This window comes from Bos javanicus, chromosome X (genome assembly GCF_032452875.1).
Source record: "Bos javanicus breed banteng chromosome X, ARS-OSU_banteng_1.0, whole genome shotgun sequence".
NCBI classification, from domain to species: domain Eukaryota; kingdom Metazoa; phylum Chordata; class Mammalia; order Artiodactyla; family Bovidae; genus Bos; species Bos javanicus.
The window spans coordinates 53,506,386-53,519,308 of NC_083897.1; the positions used below are offsets into that span (position 1 = coordinate 53,506,386).

The following is a 12,923-nucleotide window of genomic DNA, read 5'->3' on the forward strand; positions in this document are numbered from 1 at the left end:
AGTAAGTTAACACAAGACTAGAATTTGATCTGTTAGAAGTGCTCCTTTTTGATAACAGATTATATGAGCTTCTGTGCCCTCAGGTGACCCATATTTTTTTTCTTTTAATCATTTTGTGACTTTAGTTAAATAAGTATTGTTTCACAGTGACCTATGATCCTGTTGTGTTTAAAAGCTTTTTGGTATTTTTTGATAAAAGTTCCCAAGTCAAATTATAAGGAAGTTCCTTTGACCTTTAGCTAACTTTGGGATGCTTCAAAGGGCCCCCTGAAACACCCCAGAGAGAGATACTAAATCAGTTAAGTTCACTTGGTATGTTAGATTACATGTGAAGTGTTGTCAAATGAGTAATAAGTCTTCTTATGTTATATTGTATGGTAAATGCTACAGGTATTCTAGAGATTATATGGAGTTCCTAAAATTCTGATACATCCTGGTAAAATTATCAATCATACTTCTAGCTATTATCTGAAAGTGTTATATGTCCCAGCAGTAACCAAGTTACTTTGTCAATTGCATTATAATCAGATTTAAATGTGCCTTCTTAAGTCTTTTGTCATTATAGAGTTACGGCTTCACTATGATGCCATTGCAAAAAACACTTCCTCGGCAAGATTTATAAAAAGGACTTTTGAGATAAATACAAGTCTCTGATATTCAGACCATAATCCTGAACTAAGAAACTGAAGAATGGGAAAACTAATGGCTTTATAACCTGTCAACAGAAGGGATTGGACACATAGGACTGTGTGAACTGGTGAATATGCTTATAATATTTATGATTTCTGTCTGAAAAATTACTGACTTAATTCTGTGTCTTTTCAAGGGTAAGGAAAACCTTCCCCTTACACAAATTATGACTTATAGTAATTTGGTAAATTATTAGCATTGTACACAGAATTGAAACATTTATCTTTTTCTGTCTACCTGGTTAATCCTGCCAGTAGCATATGCTTGTCTCAAAGATTAAGCCATGCATGTCTAAGTGCACAGGGCTGGTACTGTGGATGGCTCATTAAATCAGTTATGGTTCCTTTGGTCACTTATAACAACTGAATTACAGCTAGTTACACTAATCTTTGTTTTAATTTGCTCTTTCTTTCCAATTTTTTCTTCTTTGTGTCTCCGTGCTGTACTATGTCCTTGTCAATGTTACTAGTTGAATTACTTATATCCTGTCTATTTTATCAGATTGTTGTTTCTCTTAATACCCAGTGTGTAACCAGGCCTCCAACAAAACTTCTATGGCTGACAAAAAGAACTATACAGAAATGCTATGTTCTGGTGGGGAAATTTGTTTCTCACAAGGGTACATGATAGAAATTGTGAAACTAATTTAACTATATACTAGAGTTAATTACGGAGAAGGCAATGGCATCCCACTCTAGTACTCTTGCCTGGAAACTCCCATGGACAGAGGAGCCTGGTAGGCTGCAGTCCATGGGGTCGCTAAGTCGGACACGACTAAGCGACTTCACTTTCACTTTTCACTTTCATGCATTGGAGAAGGAAAAAAAAAACACTCCAGTGTTCTTGCCTGGAGAGTCCCAGGGACGGGGAGCCTGGTGGGCTGCCGTCTCTGGGGTTGCACAGAGTCGGACACGACTGAAGTGACTTAGCAGCAGCAGCGGAGTTAATTAAATAATTAAATAAATTATGCATAAAGGAGAACCAGGTTTCTCACTGTCAGAGATAGAAATTAAAAATAAAAAATAAGAGGAGAGAAAGCTAAATGGATATGTGTAGTACTGGATTACAGTCACATGTATTAGTATGAACTTGTGTGTGTCTTTATGTCATTTGTATTTATAGAGATACAAATAGCTATAGATATACATGGTAAATAAATGTAGAGATTGTATATATACAGTTTGATATGCATCTCCTTGATCTATCAGCTGATAAATTTGAGAAGCAATGACACCCAAGTAGCAACCAGAATACCCTGCACTCAGATCTTAATTACTAAATATGATTATCCAATAAAATTAACCAAGACTTCTCAGAGAAATGGCTGATTATTGGGCTGGGAAAAGGATAAAACCAGATGAATCTGGAAGATTCCATAGTACCAGAAAGCAAGGAAGCAGAAAAAGGATAAAGGTATGCCAACCTGAAAGAGCTCCCAATTGCCAAGGCTAGAAAATTTGGGCAAAAAACCCCCAAATGATTGTATTGTGTCATAACCCTGAAGACTTAAAAATCCATGTGTCACACTGATAGGAACAAATAATTGTATGACTAAATAAATGGGAGAGTATATTTCTTACATAATAATTTCAAATATTAAATGTAGAAGGAAATGAGGGATATGAAGAGCTACCCTCAGAACATCACAGTAATATTTTTTTCAAATCCACAGAATGTTTGCACAGTCTCAAGTTATCTGACCCCATATATTTATCAATTACTGCGGTTGTTTTCAGACATATCCACAAATTCTTTGATGTTCCTCCCTCCAGGAAGTAGAGTTTAATTCCCTTCCTCTCTAATATGGGCTAGACTTAGTAACTTGCTTCTAAACAAACAGAATATGAAAAGAGAAAAACAGTAATTTTACAAGTGGAGAAACGCAGCAGTCATCTTAATCAAATGATCACAGTTAACCTCACCAGTGATCAGTCATGCTGATGTCATGTAACCCTGACATTGTGATAAAAAAGGACACTTTCCCCAAATTAATAACAGCCACTGTAATTATAAGAAAACATAAGACAAATCCAAATTGAGGACCATTTTACAAAATATCTCACTCTTTAGAAGTGTCAAGGTTATGAAAAATAAGGAAAGACTGAGAAACTGTCATAGAATAAAGAGACATATTAACCAAATGCAACACTGTGTGCTGGATTGAATCCTGGGACAAGAAAAGGATAGTAGTGAAAAACCTGGAGAAATCGGAATAATTCTGTGATTTAGTTAATAGTACTGCACAAATGTTCATTTGTTTTTTTTTTATAAATATACCACAATTATTAGACAAAGCAGGATGAAGTGTTTACAGAAATGCTTTGTACTATCTTTCAAACACTTCTTTAGAACTAAAATTATTTCAACACAAAAAGTTTAAAAAATAAACTAGACTGAGTTTCAAGAACCCAAAACAAAACTCTCTTAATGAATGAAAGTGATTGAATAGTTGAGAAAACAAACTGAAACATAATTGAACAAATTCATTATTCAGTGAGAAAGGGAAGATTTGACAGACCACAGCTGACAGCAATTACTGGAAAAAATAAAATTATTCCATGATTATACCAGAAAATTAGAACTACTTAATAAATTCATTGCATGCATATATATATATATATATATATATATATATATATGCATTATGTGTTTGTGTGTGGAATAGTACTCTCTAAATACTGTTCTGCCACTTTATTCATTCAAAAATACGACTTCAATATAATTTGCTGTCACTGCATGTGCATTATTTCATTACTTTTAATTTCTGCACAACTTCCACAGTATGTATAATTTATTTAACCATTCTCTTCTGAGTGAAAATTTAAATCGTTTCTGTCACCTTGAACTTTCATCACTGGAGTGGTTACAAAGTTGAACCAGATAAGGTTTTTTGTTCTAATGGACTTACAGATAAATAAGGGATTCAAAGTAGAAAGTCAAAAAAACAGGGGGAAAGCGTTAGGATAGGTAAATAGAATGCCTCAAAGATAAGGTAGCACAGGCAACTAAGGCAGAATCAAGAGGTCAGCAAAAAAGACTTTCTTTCCACTATAAACTTAATTTTTAACAGCACCCAGAGAGCAGCAATAGCACTGTCTCCCCAACAACTCTGGTTTTTGCCACAGGAAAAAGTTGCCTGGTCTAAGCTGTAGTACAGCTAAAATGTGCCTCCCTGCAACCCAGCAACATGCTCCACACAGATGTGAACCTCAAGGCTTAAGCAAAGCAATCTCAAGAATCTAGCTGAGGTGAGTCTTGAGCATTCTGTCATGTAATAAGAAAGTCTAAGCAGACCAACTCAAGGATTCCTATGACTGTGGTCAACACAGGTACCATGGGGACATATGAAATGGCAGTGGTTATGACACAGCATTTCAGGTTCACAGTAATTCATAAACATTATGCCCTTGACAACTAGAAACTCTTGGCTACAAAAATCTACAATGTGTGCAGCATTTAGGTGAGAGTTCAGGAAAGTCGGCAGAATTATCTGGAAGAGATGAAAAGTTGTACTTCAAATCATGTTCATTTGCTTGGATGTAGCAAATGTCTATTTTGAAGAGTTTTTGGACCTTGTGAAACTTATGCATGCCAAATTCCCAAAAGTGAAGGAACACAGTGACAGGAGGGATGGTAGATGACTTTACTTTCTGGGTTTTTTGTTGTTGTTGTTGTTTTGAGTTTACTTTCTGAAGCAGAGACATACAATCTAAGTAGAAATCTGCTTGGGCACTGTGTGCACCACTCACATCAGAACATGAGTGGTTTCATGCTCAGTTGAGCAAAGTGATGAAATGTGTTGGGTCTACTTGCACTCCAGAGGGGTTTATCATCTCAGACGGCAGCTGCTTTCAGTCCATGCTCTGTAGCCAAACCTTTGGATCTGCAGCAGATTTAGCCATGTCGGGAGGGATGTTTTCAAGCCATAGACAGCATACTAGAGAAACGAGGGAGAGAAACAGCCATCTCAAGCTCTTCTATGGGATAAACTTTGAAATAACAATAAGAAATATGCAGGAGTTGTTGAATTCAGAGCTTCAGCAAATAACTTCTAAAGGGAACATAGAAAACAATATTCTAGATGTCATAGGCTTATATAAGAGCTCCTTTCTCCTCCCCTCACACCACTTGAAAGGCTGTGGACTTTGGAGCTATCCCTAGGGCTCTCCTGGTGCACAAAAACAGAATATTGATTGGGTCAGAGGGGCAGGGTGTCTACTCTCCAGAACTCACGTCTTCATTATTTAAATCAATATGTACTGCCTTTTCTTTCCTTTTTAAAAATAGTTCTTAATTGACTATAATGTTCTGGTTTCCAAAAATCTTACATTTAAAAGCTACTGTGATTAACTTAATTTAAAAGTAGCTGAGGCAAAAATATACAATGGATTAAAGACAATCTCTTTAACAAGTGGTGCTGGGGAAACTGGTCAACCACCTGTAAAAGAATGCAACTAGAACACTTTCTAACACCATACACACACAAACTCAAAATGGATTAAAGATCTAAATGTAAGACCAGAAACTATAAAACTTCTAGAGGAAAACATAGGCAGAACACTCTCTGACATAAATCACAGCAAGATCCTCTATGACCCACCTCCCAGAATAACAGAAATAAAAGCAAAAACAAACCAGTGGGACCTAATTACACTTAAAAACTTTTGCATAATGAAGGAGACTATAAACAAGGTGAAAAGGCAGCCTTCACAATGGGAGAAAGTAATAGCAAACGAAGCAACTGACAAAGAATTATCTCCAAAATATACAAGCAGCTCATGCAGCTCAATTCCAGAAAAATAAATGACCCAATCAAAAAATGGACTAAAGAACTAAACAGACATTTCTCCAAAGAAGACATACAGATGGCTAACAAACACATGAAAAGATGCTCAACATCACTCATTATCAGAGAAATTAAAATCAAAACCACAATAAGGTACCATCTCACACTGGTCAGAATGGCTGCTATCAAAAAGCCTACAAACAATAAATGCTGGAGAGGGTACAGAGAACAGGGAACGCTCTTACACTGTTGGTGGGACTGCAAACTAGTACAGCCACTATGGAGAACAGCGTGCAGATTCCTTAAAAAACTGGAAATAGAACTGTCATACGACCCAGCAATCCCAGTGCTGGGCATACACACCAAGGAAACCAGAATTGAAAGAGACACATGTACCACATGTTTATCACAGCACTGTTTACAATAGGTAGGAAATGGAAGCAAACTGGATGTCCATTGGCAGACGAATGGGTAAGAAAGTTGTGGTAATATACACAATGGAATATTACTCAGCTATAAAAAAGAACACATTTGAGTCAGTTCTAATGAAGTGGATGAATCTGGAGCCTATTATACAGAGTGAAGTAAGTCAGAAAGAAAAACACCAATACAGTATATTAATGCATCTATAGGTCAGGAAGCAACAGTTAGAACTGGGCATGTAACAACAGACTGGTTCCAAATAGGAAAAGAATACGTCAAGGCTATATATTATCACCCTGCTTATTTAACTTATTCGCAGAGTACATCATAAGAAACGCTGGGCTGGAAGAAGCACAAGCTGGAAACAAGATTGCCGGGAGAAATATCAGTAACCTCAGATATGCAGATGACACCACCCTTATGGCAGAAAGTGAAGAGGAACTCAAAAGCCTCTTGATGAAAGTGAAAGTGGAGAGTGAAAAAGTTGGCTTAAAGCTCAACATTCAGAAAACAAAGATCATGGCATCTGGCCCCATCACTTCATGGGAAATAGATGGGGAAACAGTGGAAACAGTGTCAGACTTTATTTTTGGGGGCTGCAAAATCACTGCAGATGGTGATTGCAGCCATGAAATTAAAAGACGCTTACTCCTTGGAAGGAAAGTTATGACCAACCTAGAGAGCATATTCAAAAGCAGAGACATTACTTTGCCGTAGGTCCGTCTAGTCAAGGCTATGGTTTTACCAGTAGTCATGTATGGATGTGAGAGTTGGACTGTGAAGAAAGCTGAGCATCGAAGAGTTGATGCTTTTGAACTGTGGTGTTGGAGAAGACTCTTGAGAGTCCCTTGGACTGCAAGGAGATCCAACCAGTCCATTCTGAAGGAGATCAGCCCTGGGATTTCTTTGGAAGAAATGATGCTAAAGCTGAAACTCCAGTACTTTGGCCACCTCATGTGAAGAGTTGACTCATTGGAAAAGACTCTGATGCTGGGAGGGATTGTGGGCAGGAGGAGAAGGGGACGACAGAGGATGAGATGGCTGGATGGCATCACCGACTCAATGGACGTGAGTTTGTGTGAACTCCAGGAGTTGGTGATGGACAGGGAGGCCTGGCGTGTTGCGATTCACGGGGTCGCAAATAGTCGGACACAACTGAGTGACTGAACTGAACTGATGGAATTTAGGAAGATGGTAACGACGACCCTATATGCAAGACAGCAAAAGAGACACAGATGTAAAGAATAGATTTTTGGACTCAGGGCACTCAAACCTGGTGCACTGGGACAACCCAGAGGGATGGGATGGGGATGGAGGTGGGAGGGGGATTCAGGACTTACGGGGGCAGGCGGGACACATGTACACCTGTGGCTGATTCATGTCAATGTATGGCAAAAACTACCACAAAATTGTAATTACCTTCCAATTAAAATAAATTAATTAAAAAATAAAAGTAGCTGAGTGCTCTATTGATGTACTGAAATTGCTCAGGGACAAAGATGAAGGTGAAGGCATGTACTATCTGGCTCTTGGTCAGGTGTGCACCAGTGAGCTGACTGATCTCTCTCTTATGACTATTTAGGAAAACAGGGCAATATCCTCTGTCAGTAGCTCCATAAAAATGGTGTTAGTGTTGTTCTGACTACCCATAAGCACAATCAACAGAGGAGGAAACAATGAAATTTCTGCTCCAGTTTTGTGCAAGCAGGGAAGATTCGTCTGTGAGCCAATTGGCATACAGCTCGTTCTGAATCTCTGAAATTTCTGAGAGATGCACTGTTTAAAGTCCCAATAGCCACTCAAGCAGCTTGAGAGCTGGAGCCTGCCCCCACTCCCCATTAGCAACCCACATCTGAATATCTGCCTGGTTAGAAAACCCCACCAACATACACACCAATACACAGGAAAGGGGAAAGGTACAAGGCAACCTTTGCTGAGCGCAATATGAGGGGTGCAGACCCTATGTGCAGCATTGACAGGGGAGGGAGAGCTCACTTCCAGCTGGGGAGGCTTTTTAGAGGCTGGGTGATGGAGCTAGGTCCCTAAGAATGAGCAGGACCAGGATCTAGGAGCAAGAGGAGTGCAATCAGGAGGACGAAAATGGGATGCAAGGACAAAGAGAGAGAAGAGAGCACACTTGGGCACAGTGAATGAGAGTTCCTTTTGCATGGGGCAGAAAAGTAGATGACAAGTGTGGCTCAATTCTTATCAACATTGAATGTCAGGATGAGAAAAGCAGGATATACTTCACAGATGGGTTGCCATCCAGAGCCTTTGAGCAGGAGAATGACAAGTTGAAAATAAGGAAGAGTGAAGTTTAATTTGACAGAAATGTGCAAAGTAAATTGAGAAAGGATAAGGAGGTGTGTGGAGAAGGCAATGGCACCCCACTCCTGGTACCAACATAGCTCCAAGTACCAGTGGATGCTGGGTTACAGGAATATCAGTTTCCTCTTTTAACCAATATTTTTACAGCAATAATGTTCTCTCTGCTTTCCGATTATAACAAATATTTTTACAGCAATAATGTTCTCTCTGCTTTCCGATTATAACAATTACGTATGTTTTTCATGGAACAAACTGATACCAGAATACCTCAAGAGTGGCCTGCATGAATGAAAATTCCACTGCTAAAAAGCCTCACACCAAACTGTCAGAACTCATCAGGAACTCTCTCCTTTCTGTATTCCAAGAGTGTGTGAGAGTTATTTTCCAACACATTTTTTTTGAGTTTCAAATTAAAGTAGACTCCATGGAAAGGAGGCTTTTCTATAGATTCGTCTGATTAGCAAGACACTGGATCCTACAGAGGCCGTAAGAAGAGGAAGCCTGAAGCCTCTACTTAAAACTCAACCAGAAGCCATGCAGCAGTCCTCACAAACGGTCATACATCTAACACTTTACAACATGAGTTTAACCAGAAAGAGAAAAACTAGTGGATTACTTACATAAAACTGCTAACAAGAGAAAACTGGGCCTCTTCCCACCGATTAATTTGGCGTCAGTTTTAAAAGGAGCTGTTTTAATAAGATTTAAAAAAACATTTTCTAACACATCAATATGTTGTGAAACCTGTCATTTCATTTGCAGCTATCAGAAAACTTTTCCAAAGTCTTAAAAATTGATGTAACTAATTTGTCTTCCATATTGTGTCAAATATTGCTTATGTGGCATTTCTTTTTTAAACATCATTTTTAAAGGGTAAGCTTATTGTTTAAAACATTAAAGCAGAAAACTATTTAAGAGAACTAGTAAAAAAAAAATCCCACACTCTCACTCCCAGATTCTTTTCTAGCCGCCCTCTTGCCCCATTTTAATGCTAGACAGGACTTCAAGGGAAATGGTGGACTGTAGGATCTTGGGAGGGAGGAGAGGAGGTGAAATTGGAAGCACGAGAAAGAGATGATTCCCCAAAGAAGGAGAAACTGTCTATCCACCCCGAGAGGCTGATTCTCCCTGGTAACCCGAGAAAGACGAATAGAAACTGCAGGAAGAAGATACCAGTTTTATTGTCTCTGATTGGCAAATATGAAAAAAAAGATTGACAGTATCAAAAGGAGGGAACGCAGGGGGCGGGCTGCAGTGTTAAATGGGAGGAGTAACCGAGGACTCGAGCTCATTGATGACGCGACCCTCACGTGACCAGGAGTCGACGTGTGCAGAAGTCCTTATAGTCCAGGGCCTGTTTCCCAGGAGCAGCTCCCTATAGCTGGAGAAGGAGAAAAGTGCCCCGGATCCTTTCAGGTCAGTATAAAGCTGGGCGCTGCCTTCGGGACCCTGGGGTCTAGGGGTCAGATAACAGAAATCAAGCGTAGCCGGTACTACTTTCCTAACACCACGGTTCCGCTAAACTTCCATTTTTGTGCAGGAAATTTTGGGCAGTTTGGGGTGGAGAGGGAGAAGGGTAGCTAATTGAGGATCCCAAGAGAGACACAGAAACAATTTAGAAACAACTTGAGTCGCTCACTCCCTGCCTGAAGGGAACCGGTGGGCACCGGGGAGGGAGGGCGGGGTTGCCTTATAAGGATCGCGAGGATGAGGACGTGGGGAAACTTTAGACGAACAAGGCCTAGAATCGTTCAAGGGACCCGTGATTCAGGTACTGACCTCCTCACCAAGCAGTCTTGTCGGTCTGCAGGACTCTTGGTCTTTGGGGAGCGACCCAAATCGACTGAGGGAAGAGGGAGGAAAATTCCCTGGATCCCTGCAGGTCAGTGTAAAGGTGCAGTTGCCTCCTGTTCCTGGGGGTGGGGGTGGGGTGTGAGTGCGGATGACACCGAAGCCCATCCCGGGGTCACTGCAGCCTCTCCCCATCCGGATGAAGCGCCAGAGGCCTGTGCAGAGCCTGCAGCGGAAATGGGGCGGGGGAGGGGGAGACTGGAGAGACGTGGAAGGGGAGGCCAGAGACTGGACCAGCCGGTCTCAGGTGAGAGGTAGAAGGTTGGAATGGCTTGGGAAAGCCTAAAAGGGCGGGAGTGTTGGAGATCGGAGGCGAGGGAGGGGTTAATTGCTTCCGCGCTGCTCGCTGCTCCCTGCTCCTGTTTCGGTGCTAGGAGAGGCCTGTAGCAGGGCCTGCTGGGAAATGGTGGGCTGGAGCGGGAGGAGAGAAGATGGAGCTGGAGCGGGAGGGGGAGGGGGAGAGGAGGAGCCAGGGAGTTCAGAGCCTGAGGATCTAGCCTTTTCTAGTTGGAAAACTTTGACAGTTAAGAGACCTAAATGAGAAGAAGCCAGTCTCTATGGAAACCCATGCTCTAGCTGCTGGTTCATTTGCCTGGCATCTAGTTGTTTTGTTCCTTTGTTTTCCAGGGTTAATTTATTCAAAAAGGAAATCGAAAAATACTCAACATGCAAAAATCTTGTGGAGAAAATGAAAGAAAACCACAGAACATGCCAAAGGCTGAGGAAGACCGCCCTTTGGAAGCTGTACCACAGGAGGCAGAAGGAAATCCTCAACCTTCTGAAGAAGGTGTAAGCCAGGAAGCAGAAGGAAACCTTAGAGGAGGGCTGACTCAGCCTGGTCAGGGATATAAAGAGGACTCTCCTGTTAGGCATTTGGACCCTGAAGAAATGATAAGAGGAGCAGATGAGTTGGAAAGGCTTAGGGAAGAGATAAGAAGAGTAAGAAACAAGTTTGTGATGATGCATTGGAAGCAAAGACATTCACGCAGCCGTCCTTATCCCGTGTGCTTTAGGCCTTGAATTCTTTTTTTGTCCGATATTAAAATCTTGCCCCAGCTTTCTGTTAGCATTTTCTGATGTATCTGTGACTTTTGCTTTACTTTTAATCATCTGGTGGAGTTTTGTTTTAGGTGTAGTTTCCTTGTTTTCAGCATCTGCATTTTGTATTTTGACACATTCTCTAGGTCTATTTTTCGATTGGGAAATTTCACACATATGCATGAAAATATGTTCATTTCATATTGTAAAGTAAAACATAACAGGTTACAAAGCAGCATATTTAGTACCAGCTCACATATGTAGGAGAAAGTCTCAAATTGTGTGTGTGCGCGCGTGTGTATACATACACGCATATATCAGAAATCTAACTGTGCTTGTTTCTGTGTGCTGTTTTTTTTTTTTGCTTATATGTATTTTTTAATGAACACATCACACACACACAAAGAGAATTAAAGTTTTTTTATTAATTAAGAGTCAATCAAATAATTTGCAACCAGCTTATAAGGGCAATGGGGGCACTTAAAATCTTGATGAAAGAACTATTGAAAAAATGTAAACCTCAAAATACCTCTGGATCTCTTAGCCAGAGGAATAAAACTGGCAATTATTACAGATACACTTGCTTAAGACTTGATCTTTTCATGGGAAAACACTTGTCTCACAGGGCTGCTGTGGGGAAGAAATGAGGTGAACTTGGTGGGCTCTTCTTCCCACCTATACATATAGAACCCCAACCCATTGCAGAACATCAGTTTTGAGGGAGGGTCCTGGTGTGACTCAACCTGTGCTCAGGAACAAGTCCAATAGGCAGGGAAGTGGGGGCTCCCATGCCAGGCCTCTGCCATTGAGCCCCACCCCTGGTTTCCCTGGGTCCTGCCATGCCTGCTGGGCACTGGAGTCCTCCAGTGCCAAAACCCCACTGAGTTTCCTGGTGTCCCCAGTGGGTTGAACCCCCACTCTTCTAAATCTCTGCTTTATAATGATGCTTAACACAGTGGGAGGACTTCCCAGGGGGCTGAGTGGTAAAGAATCTGCCTCTGATGCAGGAGACGCAGGTTCGATTCCTGGGTCCCTGAGTCGGGAAGATCCCCTGGAGAAGGAAATGGCAACCCACTCGAGTATTCTTGCCTGAAAAATCCTATGGACAGAGGAGCCTGCCGGGTTATATGTAGTCCAGGGGGTCACAAAGAGTCAGACATGACTTAGTGACTAAAAAACAACCACCAGTGGGGGCTGTTCCAGGATTGCATGGGCAACAATGTGATGCAGAATTCTTAGCAACAGTCCCATCCAATTTCAACCACAGGATACCTCATCCATAGGAGTCAGACAGGATGAGTCCATTTTGGGAATTGGACTAGCGTTCAAATTTGAGTAAAAGATGCCACTCTATAGTCAGAGATGCTGCTTTAAGGCTAAAAACTGAAGTTTTGTCTTCTTTTGTGGGATGGTCTCTCCCTGAAGGCTCCTGGCAGGCCTGTCCTACTGGTTCAGAAGACTCGGAATATGTGTAAATTGCAAAAAGTAATACAGGAAACAGATCTAAGGGAACAGTTCCCTTCATCCCATCCCCAATCGATAACGTGGGGAAAAAGAAAACTTGAAAGGTAAAAACTTTATAAATACACTTAAAGTAGAATGGCTACTATATAAATATTAGAAGTTATATTTTCCCTACAGAACAAAGACTATCTTTTCCTTCTGATATCCACACATACTTGTGACACATCATGTTTCAATATTTAATTGAATTTTTATTTAATTGACTTTCTGATTGATTGTGTCCAGCTGTTTTGCGACCCCATGGACTGTAGGCCACCAGGCTCCTCTGTCCGTGCAATTTTTT

The 12,923-nt window shown here is 40.9% G+C and overlaps 1 protein-coding gene and 1 long non-coding RNA gene across 3 annotated transcripts; one reads left to right on the top strand and one right to left on the bottom strand.

Moving 5' to 3' along the window:
- Positions 1–9,384: 9,384 nt before the first annotated feature.
- Positions 9,385–10,084, bottom strand: LOC133242970 (uncharacterized). Its single transcript, XR_009734929.1, has 2 exons — positions 10,007–10,084; positions 9,385–9,683 (listed from the first exon to the last, which is right to left on the bottom strand). It is a non-coding gene; the product is annotated as an uncharacterized LOC133242970 (long non-coding RNA).
- On the top strand, positions 9,512–11,693 carry TCEAL8 (transcription elongation factor A like 8). Of its 2 annotated transcripts, XM_061409265.1 has the most exons (3): positions 9,514–9,643; positions 10,038–10,109; positions 10,706–11,693. In XM_061409265.1, exon 3 carries the CDS (start codon positions 10,745–10,747, stop codon positions 11,096–11,098), a length of 354 nt encoding a protein of 117 aa, XP_061265249.1. In that variant the 5' UTR covers positions 9,514–9,643; positions 10,038–10,109; positions 10,706–10,744; the 3' UTR covers positions 11,099–11,693. The 2 variants fall into 2 exon arrangements, with proteins under 2 accessions (XP_061265250.1, XP_061265249.1); XM_061409266.1 differs by lacking the exon at positions 10,038–10,109 and having other exon boundaries at positions 9,512–9,643.
- Positions 11,694–12,923: the final 1,230 nt, after the last annotated feature.

Excerpts from the sequence above, each read along its gene's own strand:
- TCEAL8 (XM_061409266.1), top strand. The coding sequence starts at position 10,745 with ATGCAAAAATCTTGTGGAGAAAATGAAAGAAAACCACAGAACATGCCA.